Raw genomic sequence first — 22,294 nt, forward strand, 5'->3', positions numbered from 1 at the left:
TGAGTGTTTACTATGTGCCAGGCACCACGCTAAGAGCTTTACATATTAAGCCCATTTGTTCTATCCTTCCCAGTTTTCACAGGTGAAAATGAAAGCGCAGAGAGGTTAAATTGCTTTCTCAAGATCACAAAGCCATGAACTCCCACCACTGGGAATTCAAACAAGACTAAGTGATTATCTAAGTCCCCTTTCAGCCCTGATCATCCAAAGAACGCAATTTAAAGCTAAAATTTCCAGGATGTCCACACTCTAGGTCTTTCTGGGTAGACTTAAGTATAATTCAACAACCAAAGTGACCCTGAAGGCTGACGTCCCTCAGTCATAGACAGCTGGTTTCTCAGAGAGAGGACGCCAGGACACACACACACACTCTCCAACTCAACGCGTGCAGCATGAATGAGACCTGTTACCCCTACTGAGGCCATCCAAGAATCTGCCCTGTACACACACACACACAGACACACACACACAGACACACACACACACAGACACACACACAGACACACACACAGACACACACACACACACACACACACACACACACACACACACACACACACACACACACACACTCCTCCAACTCAACGCGTGCAGCATGAATGAGACCTGTTACCCCTACTGAGGCCATCCAAGAATCTGCCCTGTACACACACACACACAGACACACACACACAGACACACACACACACAGACACACACACAGACACACACACACACACACACACACACACACACACACACACACACACACACACTCCCTTTCAAGCTGGTGAGCACCTTGGTATCACCCTTCCTGAGTCCTTCCCCTGCCCCGAGTCAGCCACTAACCACCCCAGGGATGCCCTTGGGGGTCCCCACCATGGAGACCACTCCTGAAGCCATCCTGATTGGGGCTCTTCTGATCTAACTTCAGTCCCTCCTGATGCAGGCATCACCCTCTTCCTCTGGTGCCGTGCCCCTAGCCCCTGGGCACCACCCATTAACCCTTTGGCTCCCAGGTCAGATGAGTCAACATCCCTCCTCCTGGAAAGGTGGGAAGCCTGGAGAAGACGGGGGTGGGGGACCCTCTGCCACCTCATCTGGAGCCCCGCCCTTCCTCTCCTCCATGTCCAGCCCCCCCACCTAAGCCTCCAGACCCAGACCCTGGGGGTTGGCTTTATCTGCCACCCAGCGCTGGTCGAAGCCACGCCCACTCCACCTGCCTCACAGAGACCTTTCACTTCACGGTGTGCTCACTTCATTCCTTCCACCGCCTCGCGGCGCACAGACCGTGAACCTGGTTTTATGGATGAGGAAAAGTTCTATGAGGGGCATGAGCTGCCCAGGGCTCACCCAGCTTGGGGTCCCCGCTGGGCTGCCGAGTCTAAAGCATGGCATCGGCACCCCTTTTCATTCTTCTAGACATCAAACATTCACCGAGCTCCTTCTGTGGGCCAGCACACACGGCAACTCATTTAATCTCTCAGGAGGGTGTTACTAGCCCCATTCTGCAGAGGGGAAAAATGGAAGCTCAGACATGAGAGACAAGTTGTCCAAGGTCACATTACGAATCAGGGTTGAGAGCAGGATTGGAACCCAAGGCTGTACGACTTCCAAGTCTGATTCCTAAGGTGGTCTTCCAGAAGTGTAGCTGAGAAAGGGACCCAGTTACCAGGATGGGTTGGATCTCTGTCCCTCCCAGGGACCTCTTTTCCTCACTCCATGTGGGGGAGACCTGGGGACGAGGCACCCAGCCCACCAGCCCCGGTACTCAGCCTGGCATTCAACACTTCCCCACCCCACCCCAGCCAGCTGAAAGCCCTCAGACAGAAGGGGAGGACTGAGGAATAGCATGTCTGTCCGAGATGCCCCTGCCACCCTCCTCCTATTTCACAGACTGGCCAACTGAGGCCCAAAGAGACTTATAGGGGCAGAGCAGGCACCTGGGGGGTTGCCTGAGAGGCCTGGGTTCCTCTCACCCTGGGGAATGGGGGGGCTAGGCATAACTCCTAGAACCAACCAAGGGAACTAGAAGTCTCCCCAGTTCATGGCGGGGCCAGGCTCCAGACACGTGCCCACGGGGAACTCACTTGGGACCTGGGTCCCGCAGGGAGGAGGAGGTGGCCTTTCTTCCTGCTGCCCCTGATGGAGCCGGGACTGAGCTCAACCCCACGCCTGCTGCGGTCAATCAAAGAGATACTGAGGGGTCAGGTCATACATGCTCACCGCTACCCGCATACCCGCGGCCCCCCTAAGAGGTGCGTGCTCCATGCACCGGCTCAACCACACACCTGCCTGCACACGCTTGCACACATACACACACCACAGAGGTCTCCCCCCACCACAGTCACCCTCTGCAAGCACACTCACATGGCCCACGGTCTCCAGCACAGCCCGGGGAGCACACCACACACAATGGGTCACCCTGACACGACCACACGCAGGTGGGGCGCGGGGCCCCCATCACGGGGACGGGCTCGTCCTCACGCCTCATCCTGCACGCGTGCACACCCCACGGGTCACAGCACCCTCCACGGAGCTGGCCACACACGCGGTCATCTTCACTCGCCCCCTCAGGTCACCTTCACACAAGTCACCCTCCACCCCTCCTCCACCCCTCCCCCTCCCCGGGCAGCCCGCCCCCCCAGACACCGCCCCCGGCCCTCCTGCAACGACCCTCGGAGGAAAGAACCGAAAGCACACCCTTCCCCCCGCAGGGGGAGGCGACCCCGTTCCCTAAAAGTGGCCGCGGTACGGGCACACCCACGAAGCACCGAGCCACGTCCGCTCAGAGCCGAGACACGCCCAGCGCGGCCCCGCGCCCGGACCCCAGCCGGGACCCCAGGCCGCCCTCGGGGAAGGGGCCCCCCCGCCGAGGGCAAACGAGCCCCTGGGAGGCAAGGGCGGCCAGGCACGGGCCCCCCGCAGGCCGGCGCGGGGCGCGGGAACGGGAGGCACTCACCCCCGCGGCGCGCCCCGCCAGCAGCAGCAGCAGCAGCGGAGGCAGGAGCAGCCCGCGGGCCCCGGGCCCGGCCGCGGCCCCGGCCCCGGCGCCTGCCCCGTGGGCGGCCCCGGCGCGGTGCGGCGGCCCCGGCTTCATGGCGGCGGCGGCGGCGGCGGCGGGCGCCTTTGTTCCCGAGGCGGCGGCGGCGGCGGCGGCGGCGGCGCGGCCCGGCGGCTGGCCCGGCGCGCTCTCGGTCGGGGCTCCGGCTCGGCGGCCCGGCTCCGCCCGGCAGCTCCGCGCCCACGGCCGCCGCGCCCGCAGGAAGCGTGCGCTGCCGCCGGGCCGCCCCCAGCGCGGGGGGCGGGGCGCCGAGGGGCGGGGCCGGGCCGAGCGCCCCCGCCGCCGGGGTCCCCGCGCGCCCCGCGCTCCGCACGCGCCCGGCCGCCGCGGGGTGGGGGTGCCGAGAAAAATGTGCGCCCGGGGACTGGCGGCCGGCCTCGCGAACCTCGCTCTGGGGACCGGGACCCGCAGCGCGCGCCTCCCCGGGCCGTCGCGGGGCTTGGAGCGGGAAGGACCCCGCGTGGAGGTGCGGGGTACGACCTGGCTCGCCAGAGAATCCGGGTAGATGGGTTTCATCTGCTTGCCCGTGGGTACCCTCCCGCTAAGGGTTCACTGACTCTCCCAGGATCCAGCACCCCCTCTAGCCTGTCCACAAGGGGGGACCACAGGTCATCTGAGTTCACTGGGCTTTGATGTCTCCAGGACACAGGTGGGCAGCAGGACCACAGAGCAGGCCTCAGTCTCCGCTCTGCGCCAGCGCGTGTTGACCTCCGGGCCCTGTCACTGCGTGGACAGACCTGGCCAGGTGCTTCTTTCCCCGCAGCTATGTGACCTCAGGCAGGCGCTGCCAGCTCTCCCAGACTCGGAGTCTTCACTGTAGGCTGCAGACCCCTCTGCTCCCAGCGCAGGTGGTTTGAAAAGTATGTCCCAGATGGGGGGTGTCCTGCACCGTGGTCTTGTCCCCTTGGGTGCTTATCGTGGGTTTCTCTGTGGCTTTTATCTCCGCCTGAAATATGATGCCCTTCGCTTACCCACTGGGGTCTCCCACCGCTAGCACTGGAGTCCCAGGAGGGCAGCGGCTTGGTTCCTCTTGTTCACTGCTCTGTCCCCAGCACTGCTCTGATGCAAAACAGTGGTTCAGTGCCAGTTCGCTGGATCAGTGAATGTGTTTTCCGCTCACTCCCATCCACCTGTTTTGAAGGAAGAAGGGTATATTTACTAAGCCCCTGATCCATGCCAAGTACTTAACATGAGTGACCCCATAAGGTAGGTGCTGTCAATATCTCCACTTCCTAGATGGGAAACCGAGGCCTGGAGAGAGATTATTTGCTGGCCCTGGCAAGCTGAAAGTCTCTGCCCCCAACCTCCCTTTCCCCAGACCCAGTTCAGGGCCTGCCATCAGCAAAGGGGAAATCATTGAGCTGAAACTGGAACAATTCACCTCAAGGAAGAGGAATCTGAAAGCAGGACTGATGGAGCCAGCAGGGGAGAGTGCCAGGTGTAGACCCGAGGAACAGACCCTGGCACCAGCCATGGTTTGGAGTGTGGGATGAATCTGGACTGGTCCTTCCAGGGGCTTAAGAGGAGGGTCAAAGGACAAAGGTCAGCTCAGCATCAGGTGGAGTTTCATTAGGCGTTCCCTGCAAGGAAGCTCACGAGAGCCTTATCCAGATGCCCTTGGGCAGAGATCTGAAGAGGAAGGCAGGACAACTTCAACACTCTGAGATTCAAAAATCCCTAGGAGTTCTGAGCTCCCAGCCTCTGGGAATCCCATTGCCAAACCTTTAGGGACTGCCATAGGCCCCTTGGGAAGATGGCTGGAGAGGGGCTGATGGGGCCCAGTAGGTGGGGAGCTGGTTCCAGCTGAGGCAGTAACTGCTTGGAGTTAAAGAGCTCTGACTCAACTGGGCAAACACCTGGGTTCAGACCTCCATTCTGTCAATTGTGAGCTGGGTGATTCTAGATGAGTGAGTTTACCCCTCTGAGCCTCAGTTTCCCAACTGTAATGTGGAAAACATGACCACATGGTCACTCACTCATTCATCATCCAAAGATAAAGTGAGTGCCGTGTGTGCCAGGCCCAGGGCTACATGCCAGGTTGTAAAGATTTTTTTTTTTTTTTAATGAGGGATCCATGTAGTTTATTTATTTTTTATTGATCTTTATTTTTTTTTTATTTTACAATATTATATTGGTTGGTTTTGCCATACATTGACATGAATTCGCCCCAGGTGTACATGAGTTCCCCCTCCTGAACCCCCCTCTCACCTCCCTCCTCCCTTTATCCTCCCTCTTGGTCATCCCCAGGTTGTAAAGATTAAATGAGCTCTTCTGGCCATTGAACTGGGGTTCAGTAAAAGTGGCTCAGTCATGTCCAACTCTGCGATCCAATGGACTGTAGCCCGCTAGTCTCCTCTGTCCATGGGATTCTCCAGGCAAGAATACTGGAGTGGGTAGCCATTCCCTTCTCCAGGGGATCTTCCTGACCCCATGATCAAACCCTGGTCTCCTGCATTGCAGATGGATTCTTTACCATCTGAGCCACCAGGGTGGCTGAGATGATGCTTGTTAAGTAAGGGGCCCAGATATAAGGATAGTTACTTTCCAGAGGGGCTGCCACAGGCCCAGGGAATAGGCTGGGTCTGAGGAGCCCCAAAAGGGCAGACTTGGGGCCAACAGGGTCAGGGTAGGGCATTTGAGATGCCAATGTCCGCTCTGTGTAAGGAGGGACTTTGGAACAGCTGGAACTGGCCACAGATGGCACTGACTACTCTGAGCACACTGTCTGGGCAAGTAGACGAGGCTCAGAAAACTAGCCATCAGGGAGGACATTAAGACAGTCCCCATGCACAGAATGGGCATGGCCCACCTTCAGAGGTCCCTACATGGCCCACCTTCAGAGGTCCCTGCCAGTTCTAAGACTTCTGGAAGCTGTGGCCCTCTTCCCTGACGTCCCAGGGAGGGGGGAGACTCTTTGGGCTGGGCAGGCCCGGAGCGCCCCCTGCCGCACCTCAAGAGACACTGGTCCCAGCCTGAGCTAAACTGGGTCTGAGCCCTGAGGGTCTCGTTCTGCCCCTCCCCCTCCCCCATCCCACTCTCCTTGGTGTTCACAGCTGCACACACAGCGTTCCAGCTCCTGACTTTCCATGCCGTCAACAACCCCTCCCTATAGCTACCTGTGCACTGCAGCCGCACCCCAGCTTTTCAGGGTCTCCCTTACCTGCGATCACCATCCACACAAGCATCTGCTCTGCCCCACTCCTGTGAGAACACAACTCCTGTGGCCCGCTTGGCCCCTCGGGGGAGCCTTCCTGACTCCCTCAGGTGGGGCTTAACCTCCACCCATCCCACCCACCCCCAAGCTAGCACCCTGGACAAGACCCAAGCTTGCCCTCCCAGCTCTTTCAGTCTCTACTGTCTGTCACCCCCCCCACTCCCACCCCCCACCCACCCTAAGTGGGAGACCTCAGTACCCCCAAAGGACAATGGAGCAGAGCTGACTGGACGCCAGGTATGGCTTAAAACTGCACATCACCTGTGGAGTGGCTTTATCCCCACTTTACAAGGGATGAACCACAGCCCAGAGAAGTTAGGAGACGTGTCCGGGGTCACCCAGCTGGTGAGGGAGAGCTAAGCTCTTGACCCAGGTTCTCAACAGTAACACTGCAGTGCCAGGTCCAGAGTCTGTCGAGGGAGGCATTTGATGAGGGAGGTTAAGAGTAGGTGAGGCAATTCTCACCATCACATGGACACAACCAACTTGTGGATGCACTCAGAGGAGCCTGGAGACCAGATGACCCCACTACAGGCGCGCCAAATAGCCAGGCCTCACCATCCACCCCATTCAGACCTTTCTCTGCCCCAGCCAGGCAGCAAAAGGGAAGTGGAGGCCTCTGCTGGAATCTCTGAGCTCCAGGCCTGTGTTGCATTTCCAGGTCTGGAACACAGGAGCTGCTCAGAAATCGTTGCCTGACTCCACCTGCTCCCAGAGGTTTGGCTAAACAGACCGGCTCTTTGGAACTCACATTGCTGTGAAGTGATGAGAGCCAGGACCTCCTGAGGGCTTGCCCTTCGCCAAACACCATCCAGGGTGCCTGCCAACAACGCCCTCTCTACTCCTCTTGCGGCCCAGGATTCGTGTGCCACAAACACACTCACCTCCTAGCGTCGTTGCCAAGAGGAGTCTACCAGCAAAGCCTGGCACACGAGGAGCAGGGTGCATGGGTTTGTGCCTTCCTTGGTCACCAGTTTCTAGTTGGGAAAGCTGGGACCCTGAGAGGCTTAGGTGACTGGCCCGGGGTTGCACAGCCAGGAAGTTAGGGGGCTGACAGAGCTCCACTGTGCTCTTCCCTGTGGCTACACAGGGGTCTTTATGATCCTCACCGGCCCTCCAGCTCAAGGCAGTCACAGACGTGGGAAAAGCAGTCTTTGCCTCGCCTCGGCTTCCCCTGACTCCCCCTGCTGCTCCGCACCTACCTTCTCCCATCATAACTTCCTGTCTTGCCCAAGACTCATGATGGAGCCAGAGCCCGGATTTGCTTCCAAGAAAAGCCCAAATGACAGAAGTCTTAAGATGTCATTGACCCCAAAATCAGGAAGCGAAAGAGGATTCTGGCAAGAAGTCTCCGGCTGGAGCCCACAGAGGGAACTTGGGAAGGCTCGGGCTGTCTGCTGAACCAGCAAGTAGAAGTGTCACGGGATAAGCTGAGTGGCTGCTGGGAGAGAGCCTGCAGGGCCTGGGTGGGAGCAGGAGGGCTTGGCCCCCATCTGGGGAAGCCCCCTGCCCGCCAAGGGGCCTGCTTGCGTGAGGGTCTCAGAAGACAATCCTCAGGCTTTTCCTGAGCCCCCCATGTGCCAGGGACTCCTCAAGATGAAGAGTGGGTGATGCCCCTGGGCACACAGCTGCCAGACATGGGGCTAGGATTCGAACCCAGGTCTTTCCTGGGTCTGTGAGCTGGGAGTTTGCAAACTAAGGACCCACAGGGTTCCTGGGAGGCCCTTTGGGCAGGTATGGAGGAGGAAGAGGGGGAGAGAGGAAGTCCGTTTTTGTTTGAGATGAGTGACCTGGGAGCCAGAGAGCAGGCCTGGGCTGGTCACCCAAGAGGGGAGAGCGGAGGTCACAGAGACCCCAAGTGGGGTAGGTGGATGCGGAAACCTCGTCTCTGGGTCCACCTGGCTCAGGTGCCAGACCGACCCGCCCAGGGGGAGGTGGAAGGGGAGGAGAAATTGCCTGAAACAACTGTTCCAGGAGAGACGCTCTGGCCTCAGGCTGGGTGGGGTGAAAACAGGGGTGGACCCAACTCTGTGGGGCCCGAGTTTATATGATTTGAGGGGATCATGAATACAAAATTAGGGACTGGCTTTGGAAGGGGGTTGTGCCAGTGAGGGTCCCCAAAGCTTAAGCTTCACTTGTTTTACATTCATCTGAACAGAAGCCCACAGCCCAGCCAGGTACCATCGACTGAGTCCAGCAGAGTCAGCAGAGGAGCCTGGGCAGGGAGGGGTTAACCCTGCTCTGAGGGCTCGGTATCCTGGGGGGAATATAGGAAGACTTCATGATGGTGGTGGCACCTCCACTGAACCATGGTGGGCCCCCCTCCGAGAGTGGGTGCTCTGAAGTGGTCGCACTTGAGGCTCTGCCCCCCCGAGAGGAGGGCTCCTAAAGTCTTGAGCTCGAGCTGGAGGCTTCCAATGTTATATGTGTGGGTGAGGCCGAGAAGATTCTGGAGTTTGCTCGCTGCGACCTAGAATGACAGCATGTAGGGTCTTGAGTTGCTCTCCTCACTCCCCGCCCCTTCATCTGCCTGTTTCACAGGTAAGAAAACTGAGGCCCGAAAAAGCGGAAGTGACTGACACACAGTCAGCCTGTGGCAGAACCCGGGTGGCTTCACCACCAGCCCTGGGCTTTGCTTTACCCACCCGCCTCTTGCTCCGTGGTTTGCAAAAACTCGAGGTAGGACCAACCCCACAACAAAGGCCTCATTCATGTCCAAGACTCTACCCATACTGGCCCCTTCCGGCCAGTCCAGGGCCACAGGGCTCAGAAGCGGCTGTTGGGGCAGGGGCAGCACACACCTGCCCTCTTCCCTTTGAGTGGGGAGGGGAGGGAAGATGGGGAAGGGGCAGCAGGATGAGAGGAGGAGCCCACAGGAGACGAGGGCTCTGCCGTACCAGAAGCCATTTCACTCACACGCCCCCATTCCTGGGAACAAATTGCACATTTAGAGTCATTTTCCTGGAAGAAAAAAAAAAAAGCCTCTCTAAAAATATATTTTCTTTCTCACCTCATCCTGGGGCTGGAGCAGCCCAGCTGGGCAACAACTGAAAAAGCCGGTGGAGGAGAGTGACCTGGAATTGGGAAAGGGCTGGGTGTGAGGGGAGAGCGAGAAGGATCGAGGGGGCCGGAGACCCTCCCGACCCCAGGCTGATGGAAGGGGAGACAGCTCCACCGTCACCACGACATGTCGCGCATCTTGTGGGGCTTTCCTCTTTGAGACTCACCGAGGCCAGTGAAGCTCACCCTCAGGTTCCTGAACCCTGCCGAGGGCCCAGTAGGCACAGATCTAGCTGCTGAGGGAGCTGCCATCCTAGGGCTGGAGGTGGGCAAGGAGCAAGGACAGTCAGCCCTCCACATTCATGGATTCAGCCCACCTCAGATGGAAAATATTCAGGAAAAACAAATTCCAGAAAGTTCCAAAAAAAAAAAAAAACACCAGACCTGAATTTGCTGCATGCTGGCAACTATTTACCTAGCATTTAAATTGCATTAGTATCGTGTTAGTCACTCAGTCATGCCTGACTCTTTGAGAACCCCATGGACTGCAGCCCACCAGGCTCCTGTGTCCATGAGATTTTCCAGGCAAGGACACTGGAGTGAGTTGCCATTTCCTTCTCCAGAGGATCTTTCCAACCCAGGGATCGAACCCAGGTCTCCTGTACTACAGGCATATTCTTTACCGACTGAGCTACAAGGGAAGCCCATAAGAAATCTAGAGATGATTTAAGTAAAGTTTGTGCATGGAAGCATGGAACTATGCAAATATTTATGCTGTTTCATATAAGGGACTTGAGCCTCGGTGGATTTAGGTATCCACAGGAGTCCTGGAACCCATCCCCCAAGGATGCAGAGGGGTGACTGTAGCTGCATTCCCATGGGACACATGGCTCCCTGCTGCGTTCCTCACCTTCTGTGTGCCCCGAGCAGATCACTCCCCTCACCCTGGATCTCAGTCTTTTCATCTATAAATGGATCAGATCTGGGAACACCAAACTTAATTCCCAGCTCCCAGTGTGGGGCCCTGGGATGGGGCATGTCGGAGGGCAGAAGCGGGGAGGGTCTTGGGCCCCTGGGCTCTGAGGAGAGGAACTCTGGGTCCAATCCCAGCTCTGCTACTTCCTGGCCAGTGACCTGAGACCACTGTCTTCCCATGGAAGTTGAAGTAACTGCTTCTTCCTCCCAGAGTCGGAGGCAGATGAACAGGTAACACAGGGCAGCACCCTGCTCAGGGCATTGGCCAATACTGGCCATAATTTTCCAGTCATTCCCGGCTTGGTCAACTCCAGGCCCAAGGGGTGTGGGCCGGGGAACCCTCCTGAGCCTGAGAGACAGAGGCTGACCTAGCCCTGGCACAGGACAGCTGTGGTCTCTGGGGAGCCCCTGTTGCAGCCGCACCCCAAGACACATCTCCACCCGGGGCTCTGAGGGGCATCGGGAAGTTTCCTGGAGTCCTGGCAAGGGGGCAGCTGGTAGGGGTGGCGTGGTCAAGCTCTCCAAGGCCAAGACAGAGCAGGGTAGCATGTGCCTCACAGGAGAAATGAGAGAAATGGGCCTTCTGATTTGCCCAGAACCATCCTGGCCTACACCAGTTTCCGTGCTGTGTATTAGTCACCCACAGCTGTGTAACGAATGACCCTCAACACAGCCGCTTAAAGCAGCGATACGCACTGACGGCCTCACCCAGTTTCTGTGGGTCAGGAGTTCAGAGGCGGCTGAATAGGTGGTTCTGGTTTGGGGTCTCCCGTGAGACTGCATTCAGGATGTCATGGAAGGCTTGAAGAGGGCTGGAGGCTCTGCTTGCAAGTTGGCAAGTGTGACTGGTGTGTTAACCCTGGTCAACGGCAGGGGCCCTCAAGTCCCTGTTACCAGCCTTGCCGCAGAGCGTCCTACAGACTGTCCCAGAGAGAGCCAGCTGGAGCTAGTGTCTTGTGTGGGGGAAGTCACACCCTACCCTTTGCACAATGTCCTATTGTTTGCAGGCAGCCCTCTTCCACGCAGAACACATGAGGATAAGAACATCAGGAAGTGGGGCCACCTGGGAGGCTGTCTCCCCATGAGGTAATAATTCAACGCAACCACTTTCATGCTTAAAACTGTCCCAGTTTAGAGGATAAATTAGTCACCCTTAGTGAAAATTCTAAGGTCTCCAACACAGCAGGAAAAAATAGGACAATAATAATAATAGTAACAACTTTCATGTGTGGCTTGCTATGTGCCCAGCTCTGTGTCAAGTGTTTCCAGGGTGCCCTAGGAGATAGAAGGACTATTATCCTCTTGTGTAAGAGGATAAATGACTCACAACAGTCCCAGAGGGCTGGTAGAGCTGGGATGTGAAGCTAGGCACCTGTGGGTCATAAAAAGACTCGGAAGTTTTCATTGTATGAAAGCTTTGATGCATAAGCCAGAGATGTAGCCCCTAAAGAGGCACTAGGGCCCCAGGTCACATTAAGAGAGGCTTGGGGCCACCCTTTGTTTTTGGGGACTCCAAAATCACTGCAGATGGTGATTGCAACCATGAAATTAAAAGACACTTACTCCTTGGAAGGAAAGTTATGACCAACCTAGATAGCATTTTAAAAAGCAGAGACATTACTTTGCCAACAAATGTCCGTCTAGTCAAGGCTATGGTTTTTCCCGTGGTCATGTATGGATGTGAGAGCTGGACTGTGAAGAAAGCTGATTGCCGAAGAATTGATGCTTTTGAACTGTGGTGTTGGAGAAGACTCTTGAGAGTCCCTTGTACTGCAAGGAGATCCAACCAGTCCATCCTAAAGGAAAGCAGTTCTGGGTGTTCATTGGAAAGACTAAATGTTGAAGCTGAAACTCCAATACTTTGGCCACCTGATGCGAAGAACTGACTCATTTGAAAAGACCCTGATGCTGGGAAAGATTGAGGGCAGGAGGAGAAGGGGACGGCAGAGGATGAGATGGTTGGATGGCATCACCGACTCAATGGACGTGAATTTGGATAGGCTCCAGGAGTTGGTGATGGACAGGGAGGCCTGGCGTGCTGCAGTCCGTGGGGTCACAAAGAGTCGGACACGACTAAGCGACTGAACTCAACTGAACTGGGGCCACCCTGCTCACAGGACCAGCTCTCTGACCTCATACCAACCCTGTGGGAGTGGCAGGGCTGGGCTACCATGCCAGGTGACAGTTGGGGAAACAGACTTGCCAGAGGTTACACATGAGTCCAAGGCAAAGCGAGGGTCTGTGAGCCAGATACCCTGCCGTCCCAAGACAGAGTGAGGAACTAGCCATCTGCCCAGCAGAAGCTGGGGAGGGTGGGAAGTGGAAAGCTTCGTCTTAGGGCACATGCCAGACCTCAGGTCTGTGGATGGGACTCTTCACTCCTGAGCCCCTCAAGCCAGGGAAAAGTCATCCCAGCCCTCACCTTGGACCCTTGAGCCCTTAGGCTTCTATAAGGCTTTCTTTAGGCAGCAGCACCCTCGTGTGGCTATTGCTCGTAACTACATGAAGCCGCAGGTTTCCTCCCTGTAAAAGGCTTCACTCTCTAGCGCCTCCTGCCTGCACGCTAAGTCCCTTCAGCCCTGTCTGACTGCCACTCCGTGGACTACTGTAGCCCACCAGGCTCCTGTCTAGTGCCTCACGCTTCTCCAAAAACTCAACTAGAAAAGAGAGACCAGCTATCCCTGGAGCTGATGGAAGGTGGCAAGAGCAAAATGGCATGGACAGAGCACTGAACTTGGTTTCAGAAAACTTCAGATAAAATCCTTACTAGGTTATTGACTCACTGTGTGGTTTGGGTCTCAATTGCCTCACCTGAAAAATGGGCTGATAACGTCTACCTTATTGCCTGACTTCCCTGGTGGATCAGATGGTAAAGCATCTGCCTACAATGCAGGAGACCCAGGCTCAATCCCTGAGTCAGGAAGATCTCCTGGAGAAAGAAAGAAAGAGAAGTCACTCCGTCGTGTCCGACTCTTTGCAACCCCATGGACTGTAGCCCACCAGGCTCCACCATCCATGGGATTTTCCAGGCAAGAGTACTAGAGCGGGTTGCCATTTCCTTCTCCAGGGTATATTCCCGACCCAGGGATCAAACCCAGGTCTCCTGCATCGCAGGCATATGCTTTACTCTCTAGGCCACCAGGAAGAGTAGTCTCCTGGAGAAGGAAATGGCAACCCACTCCAGTACTTTTGCCTGGAAAATCCCATGGATGGAGGAGCCTGGTAGGCTACAGTCCATGGGTTCGCAAAGAGTTGGACACGACTGAGCGACTTTCACTTTATCTTATTGCCTAAGGCTTTCAAGAGGATCAAAGGCATCCAAACATGAATGTGCTCTGTAACCTGTAAAGCCCTGTGATCCGGTAAAGGATTATTATACAAAGCATGATGGAAGGACTCTGTTGTCATCAAAGTGCAATGGAGGGAAATGTTGGAGGGACTCATGATGGAGGTCTCTTGTAAGAGACCAAGAATGTCAGGCTCCATATGGTTGGCAGCCCAGGACCTCACATCCTTGGACGGACTTGTTAGCAGCTGGTACTGGCAGTCAATCAAGTAAGGAGGTTCAGCCTGCACCCTGAAATGCAATCCTGCAGAGGGAGGGGTCCATCCCAGCCCCAATCCCTCCGAGATGCCAAGGGAAAAAGCTTCAGGCCAAGCATTGGTTTGACCCAAAGACTTGCATCAGAACCCAGAACTCATTTCCATATCTACAAGGTGAGAACCACATTCCTCGCAGGACTCTTGTGAGAAATGAGGGATCATGTAAAAACTATCTCTTGGGTGCCTGGCCCAGAGTTAGTTCATGACGAATCACTTTACGTCCCCAGTGGCTCACCCAGTAAAGAATCTGCCTGCGGTGGGAAACCCAGTTTTGATTTCTGGGTCAGGAAGATCCCCTGGAGAAGGGAATGGCTATCCACTCCAGTATTCTTGCCTGGAGAATTCCATGAGCAGGAATTTTGACTCCATGGAGTCAAAAAGATTCAGACACGACTGAGCAACTAACTCTTTTAAACTTCTTTACACAATGGACAAGGATTGTTTGGTTCACCAAAACCTGTGCACAAACATTTGGAGGAGTGCTATTAAAAGGTAAAAAATGATAAATATCATTTATTGCACCAAAGTGCCGGGCACTCTGCTAGGCTACGTAGTTCAGTTCATCCTCACAGCCAACCTTGGACATGAAGTACTGTTTTCCCCAATTTCACAGAGAAGAAAATTTGGACTCAGAGAGATAACCCAGGTAATAAAGGGCAATTGGGATGAAAACCTGTATTTTTCTGACCACAAAGGCCTCAAAGACACAGGGTTGAAGTTAAGATGGTGGAAGTATCCCATTTCCAACCTAGCACCTTGCTCTCTTACCACTAAAAACACAAAACATTTCTCTAAATGCTGAGTAAAAGGAGGGGCAGGGGAGTACAAAATCTTAAGTATAAACAGTCCAGGTAGAAGAGAAAACGTACATGAGTAGCTCTTAAGTTGTAGGCACTTGACGTTTTATTTTTTGCCTGAGTCCTAGCTGCAACACGAGGGGTCCAATCACCCAACCAGGGATCGAACCCAGGTACCCTGCATTGGGAGCATAAAGTCTTAACCACCAGACCACCAAGGAAGTCCCTTGACATATTTATTAACAATGCCATCTTACTTTAGCTTCATGAGGTATTACCTCAATCTTAGAGAAAAGGAAACTGAGGATCAGAGAGACAAAATTACCACCTCAAGGTCAGACTGTAGACTCATGGGTGAGAAAGAAATCCAAGCCTCTTATTTCGCCTGCTTTGTTCACGGCCTCTGCAAAGGTCCAGTAAAACTGTAACCGTCTAAAAGCTGTTAATGTTCCATGATCTAAGAACCACTTCACATACATGCAACTGATGGCCTTCCATCCATTTTCAGCAAGGAATTCGGTTAAAGATCAGGTAAAGGGACTACCCTGGTGGTCCAGTGGTTAAGAATCTGCTTCTCAAGGCAGGGGGCAGGGGTTCGATCCCTGGCTGAGGATCTAAGATCCCACAGGCCACAGGGCAACAAAGCCCGCACACCTCAACTACTGACCCCTTGTGCTGCAACTAGAGAAGTCCATGTGCCCCACGAGAGCATCTGCGTACTGCAACTAAGACCCGACACAGCCAAACAAATATACAAATACTTAAAAAGACCAGGTTAGGGTTAGGGAGCCATATTTGAACCCTGGTCTGATTGCAGAGCCACGCTCCTCAAAGAGTTGCATACACCTCCAGCAGGCTATCTCTATGGCCTCAGAAGAGGGTTCGGGAAGGACTCCATTACAGCTGCTAAGGCAAAACCAGGTTCTGGACTTGAACCCTCCACTGTCTCAGCTCGTTTCTTCTCAGACCACAGGAGCTGCTAGCGACCGTCCCTCACCCTTGGGAGGGGACCCTGGGAAGTTCCTTTTCCATCTACCCTGAGGCTCCACTTCCAGGGCCCCTGGCTGAGCCCATCCTGTCGTTGCCAACCAAGTTTCAGCGGTGGTTTTCTGCCAAAGCTGCTCCTGGAGCAGATGGTTACAAAGTGGAGGGGCATCTTCAGGCACAGACGGTGGGGAGGGCCTCCTGAACTCACTGCTGGAAGAGGTCCCCAGTGTGATGCTAAGAAGAGTGAGCTAGGGACAGCAGGCCAGCCTGGGCCAACCTTGGTGTGAGGACACAGAAGGGTGGGGTGCAGACAGAAGCAGCCCAGCAGGTGAAAGGAAAGGGGACCTCAGGCAGGGAGGCCTTCCCTACCACCCTGCCTCAGAAAATGAGGAGGAGACATTTATAACCTGTTGGATTCTAATGCAGGCCCACTGGGCTCGCAACAGGTGCAGAGCCCAGAGAGTGCAAACAAAGAGAGCCAGGCAGACAGCGGGGGCCAGGCCTTTTGAGGATGCTCCCTGTCATGGGCACCCAGGGAGGTGGATTTTCTGATTTTTCAAAAGAAGTTGGACATCACGATGCGTGTGGATGTCTCTGATAAACCCTCTCACAAGACAAAAACAAAACAGAAAGAAAGAGACACAAACAAGGAAAGGGTTGTCTGCTCTGGGGCACTATATTGGAAAAAAAAATAATAATGATAAAGCACAAACTCAGATTCCAAAGTTCTGTATTTTTCAAAATAAAGATCACACATTGTTTAGAGACAATCTACACAAGAGTTACAAAAAATAGTTGCCCAGGCATAAGCATACACAGGTTTGTTAATTATACACATATGGTTACAAGTGTGCTTGCAAAAAAGTTCATTGGAAATATACACAAGGCTCTGGAAATGTACACCGTGTAGTGTTACAATTCTATATTCAAACAAGGAAAATTGACAGTATGTTACATTCACTTACAAGTAGACAAAATGCAAAATACAGTTCATCTTCTGTACAAAAAGGAAGGGCAATTCACACTTTACAAGGTGAGAGGGGCTCTGATTGTAAGGAAAGTCAGGGCAGGGTTGAACTTTGCACGTCCTTTTGACTGTCACAAAATAAGCAAAACATTACTTTTTTAGGATTAAAAAAAAAAACCACTAGTGTGAACTGAATCATCTTGAGTAACATTTAGAAAGGATCTCGCTACTATCTGACTAGGTGACAAATAAAACCAAGCTTTTTTTTTTTTTTCTTTTTAAAAGTTAACTAGGCTGTATAAAGAACATTTATTCCTTCAAAAGAAAAAAAAATTTACTTCTGGTTGAAATTACAATTTACAATATACAACACTATATGCTACGACCATAAAAGGTGTGAATATACACTGAATGCACAGGGCTGGCTAATTTTCTTTTCTTACCAAAAAACGTGTTTATGTTGATTCAAACTTCTCCACATTTACATTACAGGTATACAAATGTACAATTGTACAATCAAAAGTATGTTCGACTACTAGGGTACATTATAGATACAGATTAGACATCAAAACAAGAAAATACTACAAATTTGTATATATGCAAAGTCTACACCAAGTATACACTATATATTTATAGAAGCAAGACCAAAAGCAGAGTTGGATTTTTTTTTTTTCTCATGCTAAATAATCAGATTTTTGCCTCTCAGTGTTAACAGAAAAAAACCCAGCAGGCAGTAAACACTCAGACCCGCCCGGCCTTGAAGGACATTCTGGGTGCTCACATCTCCTCACAAAACGGACTGCACTATTTTCTTCAGCATAATAGTCTCCAAAAAAGGCAATTTTCAGAAGTTTCACAAACTTAATGTTAATCATAAACTGAGGCTTTTGCAACTCTGAAATGATTTTCATTATATATATATATATTTATATATATATATTTTTATAAACATTGTTAAATGCCAGTTTGGGGTCATTTAACTAAAATTCAGACTTCTCAGGGTTTTTTTTTGTTTGTTTTTCTTTTTTACTAAAATGAGGAAGTGGGGAAGAGCTATTTGCAAAACTTGCCAGTGAGGCAAATGAGTTAAAAACCTTTTTTCTTTTTTTTTTTTTTAACTTTTTTGTTAAACCAACCACCCTGAAAGTTTCCACACGTGGAATATAGATACAACATTGAACAAAATATGTGGCCTCCCATGTACACTGGTTACCTATGTACAAGTATCCTATACACCAGTAAAACAACAGGGTCAATTAGTCAATTAAAAAAAATAATTAGTACATGTTATGTGTAATAAAATTAAACAAATTTACAAAGGCTTTTCCACTTGTGGATTTGATTCCTTTTTTTGGGAGGAGAGGGTAATCCTGGAGCAACCATTTACCCATTTTTGGATTCTACACTGGAACATTTCTGGTTGCTGGTTAGATTCACCAGTGGGCCAGTGAGGTCAGTGGGAATGAGGGCATGGGGTGACACTGCCTCAGATAATACCATTAGGGGGGCCACAGATGGGCCCTAAGTCAACGCCATTCTTCATGTAGTATTTCTCCAGCTTGGCCAGGATGTGCTTGCCATAAGTGTACTTGCGAAGAGTCGCGATGTGGGGTCGGATCTGCGGAGAAAGCACAGTCAGTGTTACTCTGGCCTGGCACAGGCTTGGGGTGCTCCAGGGTAACTTGCTCCTGGACACCATGAGGTGCCCACAGGTACAAATACCCAACAAGCAACATCTTCCACTAGCTCAGCCTGAGCACCTCAATTCACGAGCTATACTGACCCAGCAGATGAGAGCGGCTCCTGTTCTGAGTGCTGATGCAGGATGTGAGGGCTCTGGAGGTCGGACAACCACAGACCACTCCCAGGACAGCGTGTGGAGACTGCGCATCCCGAGACATGACCACACCGTTCACCACCAGACGGTAGCCCCTGAGGGAGCCTCTCAGCCCCACAGCTCTCCTGAGCAGCAGGGGCTGCTAGCTGGGGACCACGAACCCTTGCCCTCATCACCTGACCCTGCTCTCCAGTTCACAGCGAATGACAGAAAGCTACTAACGATAACAATAAAAATGATGAACACGAGCCAAGAACCGTCCATCCTGAAGCCTTGTAAGAGAGCTGTGATTATCCTCGTTTCACTGATGAAAACATGGAGGCACAGTGGTTAAGTCACTCATCTAAAGTCAAACAGCCCCCCAAGGCCTGGCTACTCCTCTCACAGCTCTGCTCCAGCCTCACCCTTCACCTCTCCAAGACACTTAGCCCTACGAGCATCTCTTCTGTTCCCCCCCGCCCCCCACCGTGCGGCAGACCCACATCCGCAAGTCCTGGACATCCCACACAACTCGGGAGGTGCTTCCTCTCTGGAACCACCTTTCCTTGTCGGTGACCTCACAGAGCCTTCCACATACCTCAGCTACAACACATTGCGTTCAGAACCATTTGTGGAACCACCAACATGCCACAAAGACAGTGAAGACCCACAACACTGACCTGCTTCCCCACCACAGCTCCCCAGTTACTTACTCAACACAGGACAACATGCCAGGGAAGATGGGCACTCTCAAGCCTGAATGTTCCATGCAGACTGGTTTGTCTGTTTAGTTGTGCCCTCAAAGCAAGGAAGGATCAGGTGGCTCCAGAAACCACTTCTGTAACCCACACAGGACACAGACCCGTATTAGCTTTACACTCTCACCTAGGAGCCAGCCTGGGAAACTATACACAGTCCGTGGCTCGAACTCTGAGCTGTGGCACCCAGACCATTTGCCTAACCTTCCTAAATAAACTCACTTGCAGAAAGGACACCACACTTGCCTTTGGGTTGCAATCATGACTACATACATGGCTGATGCTTTGGTCCTTAGTACTCGAGGCTCCAAACCCCTTGCTTTTGGCAGCTCTCCTTTTAGAAACTAAGTGAAATTCAATTCCTTCAACTGTCTGTCCCCAGGACTGGCTCACTGATGAGTCCAGCCACTTAACCTTTACATCTGTCCTCTTCTAGACAAAACACCAACAATGTGCACTGCTGAACTCCATCTTCCACTTATTTAGAGGGAAACGGAAAGCAACCTGTTCCCCTCTCAATACTCCCTCTTCCTAAAGTGGGTATGCTGAGCTGTGAAGGAGCAGAAGTCTTAGGCTTTCCAGATTCCTAGGACTCCCCGTCCTCTCCCAACTCCCTCCGTCAAATCAGCCATGAAGCCCCATTCTGTCCACTTATCTTCAATCTCAAAACTGCCACTCATCTCTTGGGTTAACTATTTCAACAATCCCCTGTCCAGCCCTCAACTGCCTCCTTTCCTCCTAGTTACTCATCGGCCAGGACCATTATTTGAAATGTAACTGTGATTCTGGCACCACAGTCCTGTCCCACTGGCCTTGCTGTACTTCTCCATTTAAATACACTGTCTTATCTCCTGCTTCCAAGCCTTCACACACTAGGTTCCCTCCACCTGGAAAGGTTCAGGGCTTTTTTCAAATATCGTTCTTGTAGGGAGCCTTCTACAGAAGAGGCACCCTTCCACACTCTCACAGCCCTCCCCAGTATTCCCCCAGCATCGGTGTAACTGCCTACATAGTGCCCTGGGAAAGGAGAGCGCGTGTGCTTGTGGGTATTTGGTAACTGAATGAACTCCCAACCTGCTGTGTGTCTTCAACATTCCCTCCGCCCTCACCAGCATCTTGACAGGCCCATCTGAGTCTCACAGCTTAAGGGCTCTGGACTCCCCAGACTTCAACTGCCATCGCCAACACCAGCATGGTGTTTTGTTTTCAACTGGAGGTGGTGGGTGCCTCGTCTGGCTCAGAACTTGAGTCCAGAGTAAAGATTCTCATTACCGAACTCTGTTCTCAGAGAGGGCAAGTGGCTCATCATGGCCAGACCACAGTCACCCGCCTCCATCGAGAAGAGCTGGGTGAATTCAGAGCCCAAAGGCTGAGGGTTCAGATGGGCAGCACCCGAGGCTCGAGCTACTGCCTCCTGCAGACACAGTGCGGCCTGCGCACCTGCCTGGGGGCTGGTTGGGCTTCCCCGGTCCCGTGGTCTGTGTGGGGCCGGCTGGACCTCCTCCATGACAGCTCTGAGGCCGTGAGCCTCTTCAGGTGCTTTCTGTGTCAGTTCCCACTCACAGCACACAACACCTCAGATTTCTGTCCCATTTTTTCTTGTCTACCTCCTCTGTAGCCTGGACTTCTCCTCCTACAAAGCCGCCCCTCAAAGGCGTGAGCACAGGCGCTCCCGTCACCCTTCCCCACATGTGCTCTGTGGGCAGTGCTCAGTCTCGGCCATCTCTGTGCTGGCGGCTGGCACACAGTGGGCACCAGATCAGTGTGCCAGACCAGGTGCTGCCTTAGGCGGGAGCTTGTTCAGTAAACGGTGGTGGAATGAATTATGAGAGGGAGGAAAGGAAATAAGGTAAGGAGGATGATCTGTTACACTGAGAGGCTGGTCTCCTGGGAGCCAACAGGTAGAAGCATGGCCTGAAGAACCGGGAGGGGACTCCCCACAAAGACGGAGTTTAACATTCACACCAGGGAGTTACGGATGGAGGGGCAGCAAACACAGGGACAGTGGCCACTCCAAATAAAAGGAAAAAGAAGTCAAAATCCAGTGGCAAACTGTGCAAGAAGAAGCAAGATGCCCAATTGAGACCTGCACAAACTGGCCTACCTTGTGCATGACAATCTTCCTCTGGGCTGGCTCTGCCACATCGATCATCTTCTGGACCACGTAGTTGGCGTACTGGTCCTTCATCATGGTGTATAAGGCACTGTGGGGACCGTCGTTCATGGTGCACACCTCGTCGATAAGCACAGCGCGCTCTGTACGGGAGGCGTGAGTGACACACTTCTCCACAACATTGCTGTAAGGAGACAAATCCAGGGCCAAACCTTAGAGGGACCTTGTTCGGCTGTGCTTATCTGGCCTGGGCTCTAACCTCAAGGTCAGCAGCAAATGAGGCTTCTTGGAAGATTAATTCCTCATCTGTTTGGCTCTATGAGACCCTATCTTTGCCATCTGTGATGTCCAGCGTCGACAATGGCCAAGCACAGGTCATGGAGGGTACCAGACCCAACCATCTAACAGGGGAGGGGAAACCCAGGTAAGTAAAGGTTCACACAGGTAAGTTCAGTTCACAAACCGGAACTGAAAATGGGTACTGAACATAATTTCAACAGGCATCAACATCTATCAATTCTCTCCTCACCTCTGTGAGCTTAATGGGGCCAAGAACAAGTCTCTCTCCCATCTAGATCCCTAGCGCCAAGCACAGAGCTGGGCACTTAAGAGAGGCCCTAGAGACTTGCTGAGTGGAGGCAGACACAAGGAGAAACCACAGTCGTCAGCCAACTACTTCACACTGTCTCTTAAGAACAAGAAGGACCCCCAGGTGTGTCCGCATTTCTAAACACTTCACAGATGTCTCAACCTCGGAAAGGAAAAAAAAAGAAATGCGGTTACTTTAAATCAGAGTTCCTCTACAATCCAGAGGGACTGACTGCAGAGGCTGATTAAATCACACCCAGCCATGCTAAAGGGCGCTCCTCACCCATGAGTGACTGATTACTCATAAATGTTTGCTTCTGTACGTCAGCAGTCCTCTGCTTCTGTGCCTCTGTGGGTATGAGGAAGTTCTGTGATGTCTAAGAACAAGAACAATACTTATTCTTTGTATTTGTATTACTGGAGCCAATACTTG

The 22,294-nt window shown here is 52.9% G+C and overlaps 2 protein-coding genes and 1 non-coding gene across 17 annotated transcripts in view; all 3 read right to left on the bottom strand.

Annotated features, from left to right (window-relative positions):
- SDC3 (syndecan 3) overlaps positions 1 to 3,559 on the bottom strand; it is a 40,147-nt gene extending 36,588 nt beyond the window's left edge. Inside the window, exon 1 of the mRNA XM_055398811.2 lies at positions 2,942 to 3,559. Within this exon, the coding sequence (XP_055254786.2) occupies positions 2,942 to 3,559 (618 nt within the window). The remainder of the gene's footprint in view (positions 1 to 2,941) is intronic.
- A 12,773-nt stretch (positions 3,560 to 16,332) lies between these two features.
- PUM1 (pumilio RNA binding family member 1) overlaps positions 16,333 to 22,294 on the bottom strand; it is a 124,871-nt gene continuing 118,909 nt past the window's right edge. For all 15 annotated transcript variants that reach the window (XM_055398906.2, XM_055398905.2, XM_055398904.2 and 12 more), the window contains 2 exons: positions 21,265 to 21,457; positions 16,333 to 18,204 (listed from right to left, as the gene is read on the bottom strand). In XM_055398906.2, the coding sequence (XP_055254881.1) occupies positions 18,073 to 18,204; positions 21,265 to 21,457 (325 nt within the window). In that variant the 3' untranslated portion in view covers positions 16,333 to 18,072. The remainder of the gene's footprint in view (positions 18,205 to 21,264; positions 21,458 to 22,294) is intronic.
- LOC129538743 (small nucleolar RNA SNORD103/SNORD85) lies at positions 20,392 to 20,476 on the bottom strand. Its single transcript, XR_008682286.1, has one exon. It is a non-coding gene; the product is annotated as a small nucleolar RNA SNORD103/SNORD85 (small nucleolar RNA).

The sequence above is a fragment of the Moschus berezovskii genome, chromosome 2, assembly GCF_049115385.1.
Source record: "Moschus berezovskii isolate FMDL1 chromosome 2, NW_MosBer_1.0, whole genome shotgun sequence".
Lineage (NCBI taxonomy): Eukaryota > Metazoa > Chordata > Mammalia > Artiodactyla > Moschidae > Moschus > Moschus berezovskii.